The sequence below is a fragment of the Styela clava genome, chromosome 2 (genome assembly GCF_964204865.1).
Source record: "Styela clava chromosome 2, kaStyClav1.hap1.2, whole genome shotgun sequence".
In the NCBI taxonomy this organism is placed as follows: Eukaryota; Metazoa; Chordata; class Ascidiacea; order Stolidobranchia; family Styelidae; genus Styela; species Styela clava.
The window spans coordinates 19127442-19148922 of NC_135251.1; the positions used below are offsets into that span (position 1 = coordinate 19127442).

At 34.1% G+C, this 21481-nt stretch overlaps 3 protein-coding genes across 5 annotated transcripts; 1 reads left to right on the plus strand and 2 right to left on the minus strand.

The window, feature by feature from the left end:
• The first annotated feature begins 1645 nt into the window (after positions 1–1645).
• Positions 1646–5535, plus strand: LOC120335921 (uncharacterized). Its single transcript, XM_039403544.2, has 8 exons — positions 1646–1741; positions 2079–2156; positions 2633–2722; positions 2943–3002; positions 3285–3362; positions 3537–3623; positions 4039–4098; positions 4263–5535. Exons 1-8 carry the CDS (start codon positions 1720–1722, stop codon positions 4532–4534), a joined length of 747 nt encoding a protein of 248 aa, XP_039259478.2. The 5' UTR covers positions 1646–1719; the 3' UTR covers positions 4535–5535.
• A 1379-nt stretch (positions 5536–6914) lies between these two features.
• LOC120335895 (uncharacterized) lies at positions 6915–11580 on the minus strand. Of its 2 annotated transcripts, XM_039403516.2 has the most exons (5): positions 10975–11580; positions 10616–10704; positions 10267–10374; positions 8273–8317; positions 6915–8134 (listed from the first exon to the last, which is right to left on the minus strand). In XM_039403516.2, exons 1-5 carry the CDS (start codon positions 11436–11438, stop codon positions 7845–7847), a joined length of 996 nt encoding a protein of 331 aa, XP_039259450.2. In that variant the 5' UTR covers positions 11439–11580; the 3' UTR covers positions 6915–7844. The 2 variants fall into 2 exon arrangements, with proteins under 2 accessions (XP_039259450.2, XP_077965972.1); XM_078109846.1 differs by lacking the exon at positions 8273–8317.
• A 6725-nt stretch (positions 11581–18305) lies between these two features.
• LOC120335924 (uncharacterized) lies at positions 18306–20574 on the minus strand. 2 transcript variants are annotated; one of them, XM_039403548.2, is made up of 4 exons: positions 19658–20574; positions 19205–19296; positions 18950–19057; positions 18306–18489 (listed from the first exon to the last, which is right to left on the minus strand). In XM_039403548.2, exons 1-4 carry the CDS (start codon positions 20113–20115, stop codon positions 18443–18445), a joined length of 705 nt encoding a protein of 234 aa, XP_039259482.2. In that variant the 5' UTR covers positions 20116–20574; the 3' UTR covers positions 18306–18442. The 2 variants fall into 2 exon arrangements, with proteins under 2 accessions (XP_039259482.2, XP_039259483.2); XM_039403549.2 differs by having other exon boundaries at positions 18306–18469; positions 19658–20565.
• Between the last annotated feature and the right edge of the window lie 907 nt (positions 20575–21481).

A 21481-nucleotide genomic window follows, 5' to 3' on the forward strand; every position in this document is an offset into this window, starting at 1 on the left:
ACAAAAGTGATGTACATGCAAAGTCAACATCATATACGTATGCATCCAAATCATATACATCCAAATTTTTATTTACATCCAATGTCATTATGCACATACGGCTGAAGTAACCGTTTGTTTTTCGAACAAATAAATTTCAATAGAAGGCTGTGCTATATGATGTACTTTGTGAGAAATCAATTCAAATACTCAAATGATATACTCTTTTGATAACCACGATGCAATTTTAATTTCTATATTGTTATATGTTATCATTTTGAAAATAAGTCAAATTTAGTTTCAGTTCTGTAATTCAAGCAGTTAGCCTACTAAAATTGGCATCAAATTAGCATAAAAGCATGCTTGACTTGTAAAATAGGAGCGGCTTGTGCCAAGTTGAGACTTGGACTGATTGGGTCCTTATTGAAAATCATTCAATCGTATATTTATGCGGCTGTTAACAAAATGCAGACAATTATACATAATACTCTGCGCAAGTATTGAGATACATAGGCTGAAAGGTTACGGGCCGAAATGTGAGTTTTCAGAACATCGAATCAATTATGAGACATCATTTGGTTAGATTTTCGCGTACCCATGCTTAACCTTAGTAATTACAAAACAGTTTCGTATTGTATAAACACTACATTTTATTTTATAGAGAAAAACTAAAATGGATGCAATATAGGATTTATTGAAATTAGAAAAATAAAAAAGGTACTTTAATACCGTTTACCAAGAATGACATGAGGGACAGCGTGGATCTAATGGACTTCAAAGGCAACACTAAACGCCACCAAATTAAGGTTTTTGCTGAAACAATAAAAGTAAATGAGACAGCCTCCCTCCCTCGGTAAATACCCACGTGCTATCGCATGTGTACTTGCACAAGCAATAACGGGGTAGTGTACAAGCTACCTTCCTCGGGAAATACCCTCGTGCTATTTCAAGTGAAATCAGATTTCTGCTTCCTGTTATGAATCTATATAAGCCAACCACGATAGCGGTTAAATTTTTAACTGTGAAACTGTCGAAATGTAAGGACACGTCAACGGGCGCTCCAGAGGTATGTGTACCAATATGGAGGTTACTAATTTTGTTCGCCTATTTTACATCAAGTTGTGTAAAGGGACTGAAACCTATATTCATTTGGCTAACACAGACAGTCCCCGAACTCGTAATAGAACTAAAATAAAAAAATTGGAATAAAATGATTCCCTAACCTGGTACACATACTACGGGGGTACCCGTCAACTTCTTCGTTTGATTTATCGAACGATTGTGGAATAAATTAGGCAGGAATTTTGAGAGAAAAATATAAATAGATTAATATATATATGTTGTTTATATTTTGGACCAGTTATCTGGGAATGGACTTTCGAGCGACAAGTTATCTTTAAAAATGGAGTTTGAACTTTGAAAAGAATCAAAAAAAAAATTTGATTTCAATGTTTGTGGTTTAAAAGTTCTGGTTTCTTTGCTTCTCTGTCTGATATTATTATTGTCGGACCTTTGGCATGTACGACTCAGATATCTATCTACATGACAAAATTTTCAAGTAAAATTTGATGTCCGACCAAGAGAATACGCATAATGACTATCTATTTGATTTTATACAATATTTGTATGCAATATAGTGAGTTGACGATGAATAAATTCAATTAATAATTTCAGCCAAAACGTGTCGCAAAATTAATTAACGGTTTATAATTATTATAATAAAAAGGTAACAAAACAGAAATGGCGAACCAGAATACAAAAGGTTAGATTCTTTAAGATCTTATTATTTTCCAGTACAATACGCTAGAATTTTCAATAATAATATGATGAAAATAATTGGTTATTTTCCACTTTTGATTAATTTCTTTTAAAGGCCGATAACGCTTTCATATTTAATATTATTAATAAATTTAGTTTCTCCTTATCTTTACTGGTATGATGATAATATTTTATTTAAAAATCCACGATTTCAAGTTAATATAGAACAGACAAACTAACTTTAATCAAAAAATTCATAATTAATTGAATTTGCTATAATTCAACCTGACCTCGTACCCGAATAGTAACCTCGTTATATAACTATTACTCTTTTTATTAAGGAAAAGCAATTGGTGTAATGGTGAGTAATGGGGGAAACCTAAAGTGGAGAAGAGAAGGAAATTCGAGGATTGAAGTTGGTAATATCATAAAAAAATTTTTTTAGTCTGGTATTCATCTGTATACCATGATATCAATGATCATAATCACACACATTAAAGAATTTAATAATTCCTTTTATTTCATGGTATGAAAACACAGAACATAAATTCAAGAAAATTGCCAAAACTTATAATAAGAAAAGAGACATGAATGACCACGCAGGCTTATATAATCCCAACTTGTGACATAGAAAATTAGTGAAAATACACGTTGAAATACTTTAAAATTAGGACCCAAGCTTGGAAGAATTATGACAATACACTCCAGCGGCATACACGAAAAAGTAGTGGAAATAGAAAATTCTGTAGTGATAAATGTGGACACATCTGACCCGGGTATTCCAGAACTTGAATTGCCCTCGAGTCCAAACTGAGATATATATGACGTGACACTTGTGTACATATAAAGATTACTCTAATAGAAATAAATATGTTATATAATTGCATAAAAAAAGGTGCCACCAGCGGCAACGATTCACATGGAATAATTATTGACAGTGGTGGAAAAGCGGAGATAACGGAAAAAAACAATACTTATATGGAAGGTGAGTTCTGTGTTAGGTGTAAATGTTTTTTGAAGAAAATGTTGTTGGAATGACATATATTTAGAATGAGAAACATAAAATAGTTACAAATGATTTTTCTATTTGAAGCCATTCATTCTCTTTTCACATAAGATGTTCGAATTGAAACACAAATGCAATACATATCTAGCAAATAAACAAATCTTGTTTAAGATTAAATTTAATCTTGTTAACTTTTTAGTTCGAAATCTGGAACAAACACCGCAAGGCCAAAATGGAGCTTCCAGAAATCAAGTACCAGGTTATTCATATGATAATCTAATATTGTTTTGTGTATTGAAAGCTTAGTATTTACATTGAATAGAGTGAATGTGGAGAACAAGTCACACATGCAGTAGAAACATTGAAAAAAATTATTAATAATATAATTTGTATGCCGATTATTACAATACATTTACAGATTGTATATTCTTAGAAATCCATTCAACTTTGAAGATTTTATTTTATGTTGGTCTATATATTTTATTCTAACTTTCTTATTTCACCTCGAATAACTAATTGTTATATTTAATTTAAAATTCAGCCGAAGCAACTGGAATAACAGTGGGTAATGAAAGCGAATTGGTAATGATACGAGAGGACAATGCGACTATTTCCGTTGGTAAGAATAACTCAATATGCGATTAGATTTATTATTTACTGAATTCTGAACAATTAAGATGCGATGTAGAAGAAAACAATATCTTTTCAAACTTAGAAATTTTACTCGTAAATGCAAAATACTCTATATGAGCCCAACACAGGCACATGAAAGTCGCCAATTTATTTTGCACAGTTGCAAACGGTGAGGGACTGGCTAAAGGCATTGATGTTAACAATGGAACAGCAGATATAACTGAAAGGGGTAACGCTAGAATACAAGGTGTGTATTTTTATATTTTCAATATCATAATTTATATTATTGTTCCGTACTTGCTGAAAAATCAGGAAGGTCAATAGCCTTAGTTTACTGAACGCACTACGTCGCGCGAATGTTTTATTTCGCAAACATTATACGAGCGATATGAAATAAATAACCAAACAAGTATAATACTAAACAACTTTATATTTATTTATACTTGGTTGGTAGTATGACTTCCAACATTTCCCAAAAATCTTGAAACTGACTACGAAATTGGCATAATTGAATCGCATTGTTTCACTTTTGACACATAAAGTCGTATTATCTCATCTCAATGAATATTGAGAATGCGATGATAAACTTATTTGGGAATCAGAATTCATTGTAATTATTTATAAACTCACTTCCATTTTTGAACATGTAAACTTTTTTCTAGTTGGATCCGATCAACATATGACGCAATATCAGAACAAGGTTTCCGGAGCTCAGCAGGAAGGTTAATATTACATTCTACATTTTAGTGACCGCCAAATGTTGGCTTAAAACTATCTTTTTGTGGTATTTATAAAAATAGGTTTGAATAGCTATAGAATTAAATATGATACTAATTTCAAGAATGAATAAAACTGGTTCTGAAGCTATTTTTTAAATAATTTAAAGATACATCAGTCCTGCAACAAAGGGTTTATATCACAGTTAGAAACTATGAAAAACAAGTAACTGAACCAAAACAAGTGAATCTAACAGACAAAGTTCAGAAACTACTGGATGAATACGGCGGTGTCGAATATTCCATCTACTGCGGAGAAAGAAAATTGGACGCCAACGAGACTTTTAGCAATAATAAGGTAAAAAAAGATGATGTATTGACGGTCGGAAAAGAGGTGATTGTAACAAGCAACAATGGACAACCAAGAGATATTAAAAAATAACCATTTATGTTAAACGAAATACTAATAGTTTATCGGTTATGCTATAATTTTTGTACAGTTGAATTTTACCTATGAGAACAGCATAGCCATTTGAGGATAATTCCATTTAATTAATATTCCTTTATTTTTATTTTGGTCAATTTGGAGAGATGCTTTTTGTTTATTTTTCTCTTCTGAATTCATTCCTTTTATACGCAGTGCTTTTGCTTTGTTAACTAATATTTCTGATTTGTACGTTTTTATACTCATGTTTGTTACTTGCTTTTTTTGTGTAGTTAATTCGTAAGATAGTATAAATTAGAAACAATGTACATGCTGTTTGTCAAATTTATACATCATAGAAAAAGTTGAAGTTGGATGTAACCTACTAGATAATATTGATTTTGCTAGAAGATATATAGGGATAACGTTGTTATTTTAGTGAGATTTTACTGTTGTTTTTCAAATTAATGATGATAATCGGAGTAAAACTAGTTAATTTGAACTTTCTCAGAATTATAAACCGTCGTGACTTGTTTTATTCACTGGACATAATTGAGTTAAATAGGCGCAAGTCATATCACAATGACGAATCACTTTCAATATAATTTATTTTTGTTACAGACTTGATTAGGGCATGTCCGTGCATGCTAATTTACTATATAAGATACTCCGTATTCACTGTTTGGTGATCCTATTGGGTTGGATCGTATTGCGATCAAAAAGGCACCGTGGCGGTACGTCGGAGCTGATAATAAAAGATTGACTCGTTGAGGTGTCTTTCAACGTCTTGGGAGATTGGGCAGTCGAGGCATTGCAGTTGTTACTCGTCGTCTAACGACAGACTATAAGCTGTCCCCCAACCAACATCAACAAGTCAATATATATATATACAGTATATACTTTCCTAACCCTAAAGATATACACGGCGTCAGTAGTTCTAGGACACGGAAGGCAGAAACCGTGTGATTAACTGTTAGTTCTAATACTGATTTTTTTACAAGAGTATACATTTAAACAGCTTATTCTTCTAATAATAAGTATAGCTCCAGACTGAATGCAGAGAATTCGAAAATGTGACAACTAGAAATATGTCTATTTTTGAGCTTCGTACGAGATCCGAAACAAACAGCATGACAATCATCTCACAGCACGATTATCCGGTGTAGCACATTTGCACCACACAAATGTACATAGAGCAGACGTCCGTGGGTAAAAATGTACATGGGTGCAAATGTCCATGGGTGAAAATTATGTTTGTTACTTGCTTGTTACTTATCGATCTTGATCGGTAAGTATGTTGATAGGTATTTTATGTTTGTCTGTTAGATGCACGCGATATCTCACGAAAGCGAGGTCGAATCTGCTCCAAATTTTGCATGTTCATTCATCATATCTCGGACCAGAAGCCTATTGATTTTGGATGAATTATGTTGTATAAATAGCGAGTTATTGATTAATTAGTGATGGGACACGCGGTGTCATAAATCGAAATCGCAGTTTCGATCGATAAGTCTTCGGTCTCCGACCAGCATTCTCGTTTTTATACTGTGTAGTTAGTTCGTAAGATAGTAAAAATACAAGTTAGAAACAATTTACATGCTGTTTGTTAAATTTATACATCATAGAAAAAGTTGAATGAAACGAATTACGAGCTTCATACGAGATCCGAAACAAACAGCATGACAATCATCCCACAGCACGATTATCCGGTGTAGCACATTTGCACCACACAAATGCACCTGGTGCAAACGTCCGTGGGTAAAAATGTACATGGGTGCAGATGTCCATGGGTGAAAATGTCTGTGGATGAAAATGTACATGGGTGCAGATGTCCATGGGTGAAAATGTCTGTGGATGGAAATGTACATGGGTGCAGATGTCCATGGGTGAAAATGTCTGTGGGTGGAAATGTACTTTCCTGGGTGCGAAGATAATGGAACCCGTTGTCGTCCGTAGTCAACGCAAAATGTGGAATACCCTGACTGATTAATATCTGTCGTGCGTAGTTATTTCGTACCATACGATATAGAATGGCTATTAGACTAACATTGCCAATATTAGAACATTGGGTTCCCTGTTTAGTAATATGTTTATTTATAGTTCACTTCTGCAATTGGATAATGAGCAGCTGCGCAGGTATAGGGAACTGACGTTATTGGAAGTTTTTCAAGCAATAGACCGAGGGAACTCAGGCGGGGAATTACCTTAGGAATAACCCGTTCCGTTTACCTTGGGATTAGATGTCGTAATCGCATCCTTTGTGTAAAATCAAACCATGAAATGAGATTCTATTATTTGGCTCACAAGGAAGAGTAGCCCTCTTCCACATGTTTTTTATCCAGTACAGTACTAATAAGGTATTTTAGCCTAGTACGAGTTCAAATAAGGACACAATATATTGTAATGACAAATGTACATATATTGTAAAGTTGTACGATCGAATTGAAATGATCCAAACAACAGATATAATGAAATACAAACTTAATTCTTAATACAAAGTACATGAAGAACACTATTATTCTCAATTCTCGAATGGAGGTCGAAAACCCTCATCAATCTTCTCAGCACATATCGCGCCACCGCATAAGGCTTGTACAAATAAATCACCATTAAGGAAACAGGCCAGAATAACCTAGTTTTATAGAATTCAACATGCTAATAATACAAATGGGGTTAAGTGAAATTGACGTCCATATTAAACACCCCATATTTGCTACACACTGTTACACGATCCAGTGTACACTAGCTATCTTAAAGCCAATGAATTATTGACAGTAATTTAACAGAAACGTTATCATGTTGTGTGAACAAACTACAGTGAAACATACATATAGACAACAACAAATTTTACGAAATAATATCAATTAGATTTCAATATTCATTCTATACTGGGTAATTAAAAAATTATGGTATTGCATTTGAACTTGACAAAATTTTTATATAAAATTGAAAGTGAAAATTCGATCAGACCACATTATTTTTATAAATAAAATTTTATTATTAAAGTCAGTCAACATGGGATAAATAAAATTAAAGAAATCAAGGTTATGCATTTGAACTTGATAAAATTGTTAATTTGAAATGTAACACACTTCCCTTCAAGTAATATGCATTTGAAGGTGATGATAATCAAGATTTGAGCAATCCAACATGAACAAAAAATTGCGGTTTTCGTGAGTGCAGTGTTTACCATGAATAAATAAATTTCATACTTATCATCTCACGAAAGACCACGTGCTACTACTTAAATATAGGAAAGACTGAAAGAGTAAAATAAAACTGAAATTCGGAAATAATCAATGATAATCAAGAAGCTGTGAATTATCAACTACAGATCTCTGGCGTTTTCGATTTGTCTCCTCTTCTGCGTTGCATTGGACTCGTACTCGATTTGTTTCACCTTCTGCTTTGCCTTGGACACGTCCTCGATTTGTTTTACCTTCTGTGTTGCATTGGACACATCCTTCATTTGTTTCAACTTCTGCGCTACATTGGACCCGTCCTCGATTTGTTTCAACTTCTGCGCTGCATCGGACCCGTCCTCGATTTGTTTCAACTTCTGCGCTGCATCGGACCTGTCCTCGATTTGTTTTGCCTTCTGCCTTGCATTGGAGTTGACTAAAAAATGTATATACGGTAATACTTAAATTATGATAGAAAATAGATGATCACTTAACTTGCAAAACATAACATCTCAAAAATGTTTCATGTTAACTTTATTCAAACCAATAAAAATGTTAACAACTTGCAACTTACAGCGTATTTTCTCGTAGGTCTCTAGAACTTTTTCAAGATCTTTTCCTGAAATTAAAACAAAATTAAGTACACTCTCATAAGTATTAGCTCAAGATCGAGCATTAGATTCCTTTCGTTTATCACCCCAGTCTGTTAATGTCTACATCAAAACAAATGAATAAGCAAATACAAATGAAGATAAGCACATTAAATATAAATATTAGTATATACTGACACACACAATTAGATGTAATTTTAACTCAGTTCAAACTCTTTTACCGGTATATATACATATAAATATTACATTATGAATATGTGACTCATGCTGCTTGATTGAGTGTATACAAGTGTATAAAGGTTTCTAATATTAAATAAAAGTGTTCCATCCCAGTAGCGCTTAAGCTCACTGGACACTGTTACTGGGCAAGAATTGACAGTATGTCCAGAGGAGTTGAGTCGAGTGGCTTCCTGGATATAAATCTTTCAGAAACCAGTACTGTATCAAAGCAGTTTTGTGGTGAATCTTCAACAAATTTGATTCTTCAACCAATTTTACTCTGACAGAAGTGAGAGCGGTCAAAGAGTAGGTATTCAAATTGTGCTAACCACAGGGCTATGTGATAGAAAAATTAATAGAACAGGCACTAATAACTGATTTGAGTGTTCCTTTTCCTAATGGGATCCGCTAAATTATCTCCTGTTGACATGCACTATGCCGATTCCTTGGTCACACGAAACAAAAAAATAATGTTCGAAATAACGTGGATAATAAAAATGAGGAAAGCTTGAATGACATGTACCCTTCAACAACAAGATAAAAATTTATCGAAATAGTTTTTCAAGCTAACAAGATTAGGTTTTCCACTTATTGTAGGAAGACATAATCTTGTCTTAAGAAAAATTCACTGTCCCTCATATGCCAAAACAGCAGTGGCTGATTCCAAAGTCAATGCAGGTAATCATTAGAATCCATGGCCCACGAAACTACTCAGGATGAAGAGAAAAGGCAAGAAGTTACTCGAACACCCTGATAAATTTGAAAAAATCTCATGACCGCCAGAGAAAATGATCAATTCCAGATGAAAACAGCTTTTTCTTGTAAAAAGAGGAAATATACACTCGTGGGAAAACAATCAAACACCAGATTCACTTCTGCTTCAAGGCCGATCATCATCTGCTCTTCTAGTTTCAAAGTAGCAAAATTCACTTTAACTTGTCAAAGAACAATGATAAAGATAAAGCCGAAGTCAACATATTATGATTCGTAGCTATCATACAAAAAAACTTTATTTAATACCTCATTTCAAATTATGCCCTTAACAAAAATCTGTTCCACAACTGCAAAGTTTCATACACTCTCTCAAAGAAATGAGGGATAATTTTACCATAATACATAAAAACTTCCACAGTGCTGCGATTTTCCCCATAGATTATGCCAGTGACAGATTATTCCAGGCCATTCATGTCTGTGACAAGCTATCTCCTACTTATGGCCTTTTGATTTACTAGACATGAACTGGACCCTTCTTGTAAGTCCCATAGGTCCGCTATTTGTTTTAAACTAGCTGTATTTGTTTTTCTTCAATTATAGGGAATATTTTTTTATCACATATGTACAAGCATCAATAAAGTCTATTTCTATTATTTTTACATTTTGTTGACATTGATGTTTCATATTTACAGTGCTTGTATTTTTTTTTTTTGATTTCGTCATGAACCTTATGTATCTGAATTAATAGACTAATCTATAATTTTGCTGATATTAGGGCATTTACTGTGATGTTTAGATTTACTGTGCTTATTTTTATCTGTTTGCTTTTTTTATATGGAAAGTAACAGTCTGGGGTAATAACAGAATTGAACTTAGATTATGATATGTGAGACTATTTTAGGAAATTGAATTTGGTGTTCAAATTCTGTCCAAACTTTTCATTGCATTATCAAATTATGACCTCATCCAACTAGTTTGTATTTGAATGATCTCATTGTTTTCTTCATTTAGCATTCAAAATTACCTTTAAGTCCACCGACAACTAATGTGGTTCCACCCTGTATCGTCCGTTTCACATCTGAGCCTTTTTTCATTAATGTTCCAACTACGCATCCTTCGCCATCTCCAATAACTAAAAAATGAATTGTTGTTGTACATGAGCCAAAATAGAAAACAAAAGAACAACATAAATATTACTGCAGCAAAACTCTTGAATTGCATATTATGGTATTTTCATTCCTGCTACAGCATCCTTGCATTATAAGCATACGGATCCACTAGCGCAAAGGCATTGAGAAAAGATTGGGAGTTAGTCTTGCGTACCTCTACTGATAGTTATAAATAACATTGTTCTTTTAAAATCGATGTCTCACCTACGGTGTGTTTGTTAGTTATTGTATCGGTGTTCTTTCCTTCTATAATTTCACCTGCTGTACAATTCAACTCTTCAGACCCTTTGTCCCTGTGAAAATACATTGGAATTATTTCTAAAATCAGGTATATCCTTCAATCTATGTTCATGTCGTTTGGAATAGATCAATGGCCCAGAAAAACCCAGGGTAACACATACAAAAGCAATGTCCTACTGCAGTACTGGTAAAATGTTCCATTTTAACTACCCTACTAAAATATTAAATGTGATACCAACACAACATCAAACAGCCTTAATTCTGTAATTTATGTTTCTTTATTTGTCTAGAAGGTTTTATTAAAACTAACCTTATTTACCTACCATATTTCAATAGATTCAATTCTGACTTCATCAATGAGATCAAGTATTTCTTTTTGTTTCTTAGGGTTCGCCCCAGGAATTCTCATCACTGTCGTATCCAGATCTTCAAAATCGCTTTTCACCTTTCGAGTTATTTTTCCATCAGTAATCAATTTGTTGAATTTTTCTCCATATTGTTTTGGAACAGAAACTGCCAGAACATTATTTGCTTGGATTTCATTTATTTTGACCCATGGCGTATGCCCAATAATGGACTCTGCAGCAACGTATAAAGATGTAGAGGCGGTTGGCTGAGCTGAGGAAAGAACTGACTCCAACAAACATTTGTCTGGAGCTATTTCACCTGCAGCGGACGTGATAGCATTTCCTACTTTTTCTATGTCAGTCTTGAGAACTAAATCATGGTTGCTAACATTAGCGTTTGATCCCTCTATATTCACTTTTAGTAATTTTAATTCTGCCATTGTACAGTACGGTCAGACGGTAAGTTTAAAACGTAATTTCAACGCCAGCATCACTTTATCGAATGGAATTAAAACTACCCTCCTATCACACTTCCATACGAGTGCAAAGAAAAGGAACGCTGCTAGCTCTCCAATACTTCCGTATCTTATAGCTGGCTGGTGTATTTGGGACATTCATAACCTTTGACCTGTTGCGACTTGATGCAAAAAGAGGTGACGGCTGCGATTTCTTGCTCGGAAAGCCGACGCGACTAGTTCTGACTTGCAATGTTTGCTATGAATACTGGAATGTCATGGTGTTTCGTTGTGGAAACTAAAACATACTATTTCAAAAAACGAAATGTATTCTGAGGCATTATGTCATTTGAGTAAAATAACGTGTTGAAATGGGGGGTATGGTTGCTTATGAATACAGGTGCCGGCGGTACCGTACTGGTAGCAGCTCAAAAAGTACCGTACCTACCGGTATCGGCATGCCAAAGTGAAAGAAAGTTACTATTCACTTACTGCAAATGTTATAAGGTAAGATTGGTTATATCTGTGATAATTAATAATGACATACTTATGTTGTAAAAGTACCTATATCACATTTTTTTAGATGTTCACGATTTGAATACCGATAATTGCAGCAGAACGTCTCCATGCTCGAGCTCATACAACAGTCATCATAGTTGTTGTATATTTGTACATGAATCATTTGGTTGAAATATAAACCACCTTTCTTAAAAAAACTTGTATCTGAATGCTGGGAACTTCTCATTCCTATGGATCTTTCCCCAATTAGCAAGATGCAAAAAGTGACGTAACAATGCTCCCTTTTTGCATCCGCTCAGACACTTTTCTCACTCAGACAGATTTTCAAGCGTGGTCGTAAACATTACCTCGTTTTCGCGTTTTTGGACTATATTTGTTAGTTTTCAGTTATGTTGCGGAAACCTAAATATAAATTAGATAATTCAATGATCACTCTGTCTTCTTAGGAGTTTTAATTTAATTGCAGTAATAAAAAATTAGTGTAGAAATAGCTGTGATAGACTAGACTAAAATTTTTAGCCAATAAAAAATACGTTCAACGTTGTAGATGAGTTTAATGTTGTAGTTATACACGGAGAACAAACGATGAAGATATGACGACACGACACCGATCCAGACGACTTGACTCCTAATACAAGACCTTTTAATACCTCCCCCTTCCAAATATCCAATTGAAACCTTATTTATACGTATGTGCGTATGGTGATATCGATTCCATTAGGGTTATCAATTTGGGTTTGGAATACTAATTACCATATGTCATCGATCCAATAATATTTTTGGTTGTCATCTGTTTTAAATTTGATTGCGACAGATAAAACTGATCTTTCAATCCAATATACTTCGTCACACTGAATTACTGATAGCTCATGTGTTTGAATAACCCTAGTTGAGTGAAAATAACGCTTTGTAAGTTCGCTTGTTGCGATATGTTGATAATGCCAGCTTCGGGCTTTGAAAAAAATTAAAAAATAGCGCTTTGTTTGTTAAAAAAACTGCCATATACTCGTTTTTGACGAATATATTGATGAGCTCCTTTATGCACCGTTCTTATAACGATGTTATAAACGTTTAAGAGAGTGACTCACTTGAATCATCTTCTAAAAATAGTTCAGTGTTAATGAAATCTATCTGATCAAAATAGTTTGCATCGGTCAAATTTTAATTATTATAAATGGCAAGAATTTTGAAATCGAATATTCACCTTCATTGCATAATCAATTGGCCATAAGATTAGTTGCAATTTGAGTAAACACTCAAAGTCTGTTTTCAATCAATTCATAGAAATTAAGATCCAATTAATATCGCCAAAAAAGTCAAAGAAGGACTATACATTGAGAAAAGAAGTATAGTAGCCTACGATAAATGTCCCAGTAAGAAAAAAATCTTATGTGTAACAAAGTAAAACAATTTGATGAATAATATTTTCATTCGATTGTCTTGCTCGATCATTTTTTTGCTGTGATCTTCATGAATATCTAAAAGCGTGCGCTTCCTTCGGACGTTTATAAAAAAGATTATCGTTCGTTGTATTATACCATCAGTTTAATTTAGCCTGATACAATTTTCTACCTTGTATTTTTGAATTCAAACAGAAGTTCATTGTGTGGACTGGGTTTTTATCCGTCGTCTGATTCTTTTCCGATTCCGTACCATTGTGTTCTGTAATGCATCAATATGCGTCACAGCAGTGCCATCGTTTGTGTTGTTGTCGGTATTTTACTTCTTCGATATATATGTGCTGTTGTTGTTTTGTTGGTTCACCTTTAGCGATTTCGAATCCACATCAGAAGGCTTGCAATTCTCTGTTCGGGTTGTCTAATTACAACGGGCCCTATATCGATCCAATTCATGAATTTGGAGAAATTCGAAATTAGCAATTTCCAGTCTTTTTAATGTATTTCACCTGAAATAACGAATTTATCCCTAAAAATTCTTCACCGTTACTTTTAAAAAACAGGTTGTTGTATGCGATGGATCCTAATGATGGTTTAAAACACATACCCCATTTTACAAGCGCCAACTCGCAAAGGCACTCTTAAAATAGTCCCGAAAATTTTCCAATGAAAAAGTATGAGAAGAATTTTCCGGGAGTCAAAGGTGGGGGAAAGGTCCATTTAATAAGTAGTTACGGACAGAAGCTTCATTTGATTGAAAAACGGCAACTAAAGAACACCATCAGCGGGAGATCTGCATCTGATTTCTGGGAACCTCTCCATCCCAATTATAAGCGGCAGTTTGTTATCAAATATAGACTTTTGCTATCCTAGATCTAAGTATACCCAAGCAAAGGTAAAGGACATTGCTTCACTCACATAAATATAGATTACGCAAATGCCCAGTGATTCTTTAATCCAGTGGTTCTCAACTGCCGATCCGCGGACCGGTGCCGGTTCGCAGCAACCTTGCTGCCGGTCCGCTAAATATATTCCAGTATTAACATATTATATGCAAATTGCAAAATACAAAGTATTGGCGGCATGTCCTTCAATTTTGTGATTTTTTAATTCTTTTTTATTTGTAGTACCGCTATTCGTCTAACAACCAAACATGGCGAGATGGTCCCCCGCCCATTTAAAGCCCTGAAATGCTGGATGTTTGTTAAGTCTATGATCTCATAACGGAGTAGTGTGATAGCACATAGTACGGCAGCGCTTCTCAACCAGTGGTCCGCGAAAAAGTATAGCAATGGTTTCCTCGTGAGAATCCCAGTCGATATCATCAATTCAAACGCTCGAGCGTGACTATAGGATACGTCTGCTGTAAAATTTGCCAAAAAGCGTGAAAAGGTATAAATTATTATATTGAATCATCAAAATTACAGCTTTACATAATTTCGACGTAATGGAAATGAATGCGTAAATGAGAAGCCTTGCAAAGCAATGCCCATAGCGCAACCGTGCAAAATTGTCGCAACAATATGCGGCGCTCGCTCGAACAGAAAAGAACAAGCATTCAATGTACCGGTTTTCTTTCATTGTCATTAATATACATGAAAAAATGCAGAAATAGTTTGAAGATTTCACTCGAAAACGAAACACCCAGCCGACGGCGAAATATGGCCTTCATTCAAAAAATTGCCGAAAAAGTATTCGAATATTCGATTCGTTTTGGACAACCCTGCCTCGACTTATTTTAGCCTCTGAAACAAAAATCTTAATAAGGTTGGTCTGCAAAGTAAAACTTTCCGTGAGAGTGGGCCGCGACAAAAAAGTTTGAAAAGCGCTGTAGTACGGTGCCTGATTGAGAACTTCACAGTTCGCACGTTCCGTAATTTGACAGTATGCTTATAATTTAGCGAGGTTTGATAGCAAAATGGAAGTCAACACTCCACTTCGCCTTGCAGAAACTTCATTAGAACCGCGTTTAGCACGTATAATATCAAAAAGACAGCCGCAAATTTTACATTTAACTGGACTGTCTTCTTTTGCACCGACTCCTTTCGTCGTAATTGTATTCTTTTAATAACGTTTTGTGTTCATGAATCATGATATTTTTGGTTAATTTCAAAGGTTCGCCAATCTGAAAAATTCGTTTGAAATTTTACCGGTCCGCGAATCAAAAAAGGTTGAGAACCATCGCCTTAAACTACCAAGGGGGTGAAAACTTAAGGCTGCTAAGGTTGGTTGGTGTGTTTTTGCTGCTCTCTTTTATATCTGTCTAAATCCGCGGTCAAAGGTTGTGAATGCCCCTAATTAACGCTGCGTGCGCATGTGGTCGTTTGCCCCGCCCCTAAAACCCCTCAAAATTTTCCCTGAGGAATTTCCAATGCTCATTTTGATAGTGTTTCAGAAAGTTGCTTGCAAACTGGATTACATATTCATAACTATCATTTTTTTTGGAAAACATTAAACCACGTGCGGCCCACAGGTCCACACCGAACTGGAGATATATATATAGCTTTGTGGGAAACATCCATTGAGTACAGAAGCGGAACGGTAAAGGTCAGCCTTAATTAGCCAAAAGCGTAAGTCTTCTTTGTTTTGCACTTACTAATTGGACAAAAATGGTCTTATGGATCATTTTGTTAGTTTGTTGTTGTTGTTGCTGTTTTCTTGTTGTTGTTGTTACCGCATAAAAAATAGCTTTTCTTTTTAACTACTGGACCAATTTTTTTGCGATTTTTAACGATTGAACATTGTTGTTGTTGCTGAAGGCTGAATTTTGGTTTATTCCTAACATTACATCTATCTATTACAGTGTGGTCCAAGGTTGTCGGCCTCGCGGGCCACAAGAATGGGTGAACAATGCAACACAAAACAAACACTTTTATTGTTCAAACACATTTATCATTATTTATCAAGATAAAAAACGCAAAAACCACTAAAAAACTCACTGAAACATGCAAAAATCCTACTATATCTATATTCAGTGTAATTCTTCAAACTCTTCATAACGGAGAAAGTGTCATATTGAGAAAATGCCGTTTTAGATTGTCACCAACACAACTTGCAGACATATTAAGCAAGCATTGTGATATTTTTCACTCCCATATCCAGTCGAAAATCTGTTTGAATTTGTCAGCTTTCTTTTCAAACTCATGTTTATAAATAACTGCAGATTGATTGATTACCGAATTTTACCAAATTTGAGATACATGAGGGGAATTACCAAATTTTTTACTGACATATGTATAGGCAGCATTTATTGTAATATTGTTCAGGCTGGTTGCAAAAAATCTCCAGGCAGAAATTATATTGTTCGGTCATTACATTAATATTTAGTTATCATGCATAGTCAACCTAGGCTAATAGATTCCTCATTAGATTTTTAGTTTTCAATGGAGCTTATTTAGTTAGCATACATTCACAAACAAAAACCCAGATAACAATTTAGACTAGACAAGCCACATTATTCAACTTCACTAGTTGCCTCCGCTAGTCATAACACCAGTCAATTCAGTGGCATTAGTGATGAAACAATGAGTCGAAAGATTTTTCTTGTTATTTTTATGACGAAAAAACACCATATGCGATTTTTTGTTTACCCCGGCACAAATGCGACGCGGGCCACAGATATTGAAGCGGCGGGTCACATGTGGCCCGCGGGCCTGGGTTTGGACCACCCTAATCTATTACATCCATTTGATATATTCTGGACGCTACTTTGGATTTATTTTGATTCCGATTGGTCAATTTGGCATTAGAAGACTCCTACTGTAATCAGCTCCTTTTTAGAAATATTTTCCTACATATTTCAGTCCTATATATACCAATACAATTTATCAATTCTTACAAAATCATCAATATGGCGTAGCTAATTTTTTTTTACTTTATTTTTATTATTCGTTTGTATATTATTTTTACCAAGTAATATATCTTATCTTTTTTTCTTTCTCTATTTTTATTTTGTCTGCTTGATTGTATATATGCGCGTACATGTGTTTTAAATCAACTTAATAATTTTGGGTGGGCGAACAAGTACGACTTTTTCTGACAACATCTCCCTATCTAAAATCTGTACGTTTTAAACCTTACCTAAAGTGTTGTTTGCTCTCCTGATTCTGTAATCGGTTTTGTTTATTTTGTTTTTATCAATTATTCTATCGTCTCTTATACTGGTTATGGAGTCAAAATAAACTTATATGTTTCCGATTCGACGCTACGCGGTGAAGGTATGTACGGTACGAAAAGTAATTTGTTTTGTATTTCGTGTCCATATATTTTAGCATTGCTGTCTTTCTCCAATGCAGATTAGTGAAGCAACGAATAAAATTCAATTAAAAAATTAATCTTAGCACAATTTATTTTTTAATGAACGGGATTTATTGAGTGTTTTTATAAATGAATAAAGAGTTTTGTGCGTCATTTGTGTATTTAGTTGTTTGACAAATTGCAATTTAAGAACCGAAAGTCGTTCATAAAATTTGGGAACAATGTAAATCCAACAATTGAACTCCAGATTTAACAGATCAAGTCACCTTAGCGTGCTACACTCACTTTGTGTCAAGCGGCTTCAGTTGTATTCATTATTACACATAATTTGAACCTTATAATAAGCCTTTATTGTATTGAATATACAAACGACTTCGGGTATTCCCTCATAATAAATACCTTGTCTGATTTAATTCATACGCCATCATCGTTTTTTAGTGTGATCAGTCAATGATCTCAGATGAGCCTACTATTGTATTACTAGTACTCATCAGGTGTACATATCTTAAATCGTCCCCAAAAACTTGACTTGAATTATAGTCAGTAATGTTACGGAATGAATGAATGTAAAATTCCCCCGGAAGTCTTCAAGAGAGTAACTAAATTAAAGCGAAGAGCTATTATCTATAACTGCTATGTTATTTTATGCCATCAAACACAAATTACATCCCAACATACCTCAAGATCAAACTATTTAATGCAAAACTTACAAATATACAACGAAAATTTGCAAGAAATGATACTAATTCTATTTAATCATCCAAAATTGAAAGTTAGAGACCATTAGGGACCAGATCTGAAAAATCAAATCAGAGACTAATCCTCGTTTGCTTCATTGTCGTTCTGCAATGGAACAGAGTTATCTATAAAATGTATAGAATATTTAAATTTTGACATCACCTGTGCAAACATTATGTAAAAACATTGTTTTCATTAATTTTATTTATTCTAATGAAATATGAAAAAAACTTCAATTTATTCGCATATTTTCATAAATCTTTGTAAAATGTTCAAATTGAACTTTCATGTTTAGCTAAATTTCTATAGACTATGAGCGTCAGACAAGCCGTTATTGGTCAATTGTGGAATGCGGACATGCTGTTTTAGTGCATATCTTTTATTATATTGTATCACTTATGTATATGAAATGAATACCCTTTAAATTCTCAATAAGTGAGTTATCTTTCGTTAAATAGAATTAAGATATTTAATATCACTGAAAAACTATTTATTGCATTATCAAATGTTTGCTTCATCAAACTAGTTTGACTTTGAATGATCTCTTGGTTTATTCGCTGTTTTGATGATTATCTTATAAATTACCTATATTTCTTCTCTCAACCATAATGGTTCCGCCATATATCTTACGTTCCACGCGTGCATTGTTTGTCATGAGTTCTCCAGCTACCAGTCCTTTCCCAAATCCAATAACTAAAAATTGATAAATTGTAATAAGTGTAGTGACCATGAGGCAAACCAGAAAATAAAAAAACACACGTTTGTAAAAAGAATATAAACATGCTGGTAGCCTACTACAACAAAAGAATTATATATATGTTGTTTATAATTTTGTCTCACCTTTAACGTTTCGGTTATGTATTTCATCACTGTTATATCCTGCCATAACCACACCAGCCGTAGTGTTTGCTGAAATTTCTGACACACATGGTCTGTAAAATTTATTTTAAGCTATTTTTAAAAATCATGTTTCAATTCCCTTGGAGACGTGAAGGTCCCGGCGCTTTATGTTGTCAGCTCGTCGCAACTTTTATCATTACCAATGAAAATTAATAGCCGTTAGAGCACAAAAAAATCTGAAAACCTATACTAGTGATTGCCCTCTTGTTGTTTGGTGAAAAAGTACAACTATTTTGTGTTTACGACACAATTAACATTAGCCACCAACGACAACGATTCCGCATAATAATTCCCAAGTTTACTTCCCGTTTACAACGGAAAATAGCGTTATAAAGTTGCGCCCTTTTTTTAATGTGCTAGAAGATTTCACTGAAACTAAATTATTTTACTTACGTTTCAACGGATTTAATTCTGACTTTTTCGATGAGATCAAGTATTTCTTTTTGTTTTACATGGTGATCTCCAAGAAACCTCATTAATGTGGTATCCAGATCTTCAAAATCCATTTTCACCTTCTGAGTTATTTTTCCCTCAGCAAGCAATTTGTTAAACTTTTCTTCATGTTTTTTTGGAACGGCAACTTTGAGAACATTATTTTCATTGACGTCTTGGATGTTAACCCATGGCAAATACGCTTTAAGGCATTTTGCAGCAACATATAAAGATGTAGCGGCAACCGCGCCAACACCTAATTTTAAGCACATGTCTAGATTTACGACACCCACAACAGACGTGATAGCATTTCTTACTGCTTCTATATCAGTCTTAAGTACTAAATCGCCGTAGTTAACACCAAGGTTTGATCCATCAAAAATCACTTTCAGTGATTTTTCTTCGAATTCTGTCATCATTAAAGCGACTTCAAACAGCAACCCAACTTTATCAACGATAAATAATCCGAGGTGCTCACAGCCTTTTATGCCACGCAAACAGTTCCGTATTTCTATTTTCAGTATACCTTTGTATCAAATGTTGGTTTCGTCTCGACAAAGAGGAACCATACGGCCATCCTGTTTATTTTGATTAGGGTTTACGTCAGGCAAAGTGAGTATGCGTCAGAACTGGGTTACTTTTGAATGCAAATATATTGATTACTATTCGTGGGTCTGTAAATTTAAGCCATCTAATTTTGTTTCTTCAGTTCGAAAACAAATTTTTCAACTTTTTGAAAATCTACAAAAATTATGTTCAATAATATAAAATATTCTGAATACTTCAATAGCAAATATTGCTTAGACTTCATCACACAAGTTACAAGATCCACAGTTACACCGGAGCCACTTTTAATAGCTCTGGTTACAGGGAATCATCCATATTTAACAAAAACGATTTTAACGGCGCATAACGGTTCGTTATGCGCCATTAGTAATACAATATATATATAAGTATATGATGCAAAAATCAGTTATTTTGCTGGAGCTTTTTGACGAAGCAGGTAAGTTCTGTTAAACATATGTATTCAAGCTTAGTCGAGCATAATTCAGAAATGGAAAAAAAATCCAACAAGTTACATTAATATTTACCTAACTTATTTACACATCACGAAAGTTTTCGATTCCTTTGTTTTCGGATGACGCTCGTTTGTAGAATATCATATTGGCCTACCCAACTACTTACCCAAGACAATCAGTAATCACCATGTAAATATACTGTACATCATATGAAACCGAAATATTGGTGCGAATCTTTGTTATTTCCCCTATAAATATACAGTACAGCAGTGGTTCCCAACTTTTTCGTAAAATCAAAGACTACAGATACTTGACTATGGCTACTATACTATCACTTCAGGTTTTAAACAAAACGCAACATGAAAAGCAAGTTTATTTTGCAAAAGAGGCATGGCCATTGGCTGTCATGCTTGATTTCACGCAACATGTTTCAGAAAAGTTATAATTTTCCCAAGTTACCTAATTGCCAAGGTAGAACAAAGTGTTCTGAATCTAAGAAAATCTACGTGCCTGTCCCGTGGCCGAACACATAAATTCAAAACCATTATGTCAAAAAAAAAAAAAAAGATACTCAATTTTATAAAACTGCAACAATTACCCGTAAATAAAATGAACAAAATAGAAATAAAAAAATGATCAATGACGGCAGCTATTGTTTTCTTCGAAGCTACTTATGGTACTACTTATGGAAACCCAGCAATGATATTCTCTCGTTCTCCTAAAAAATGATATGCAACTTTATTCCTTTGCAGCTATCCTATGAAAT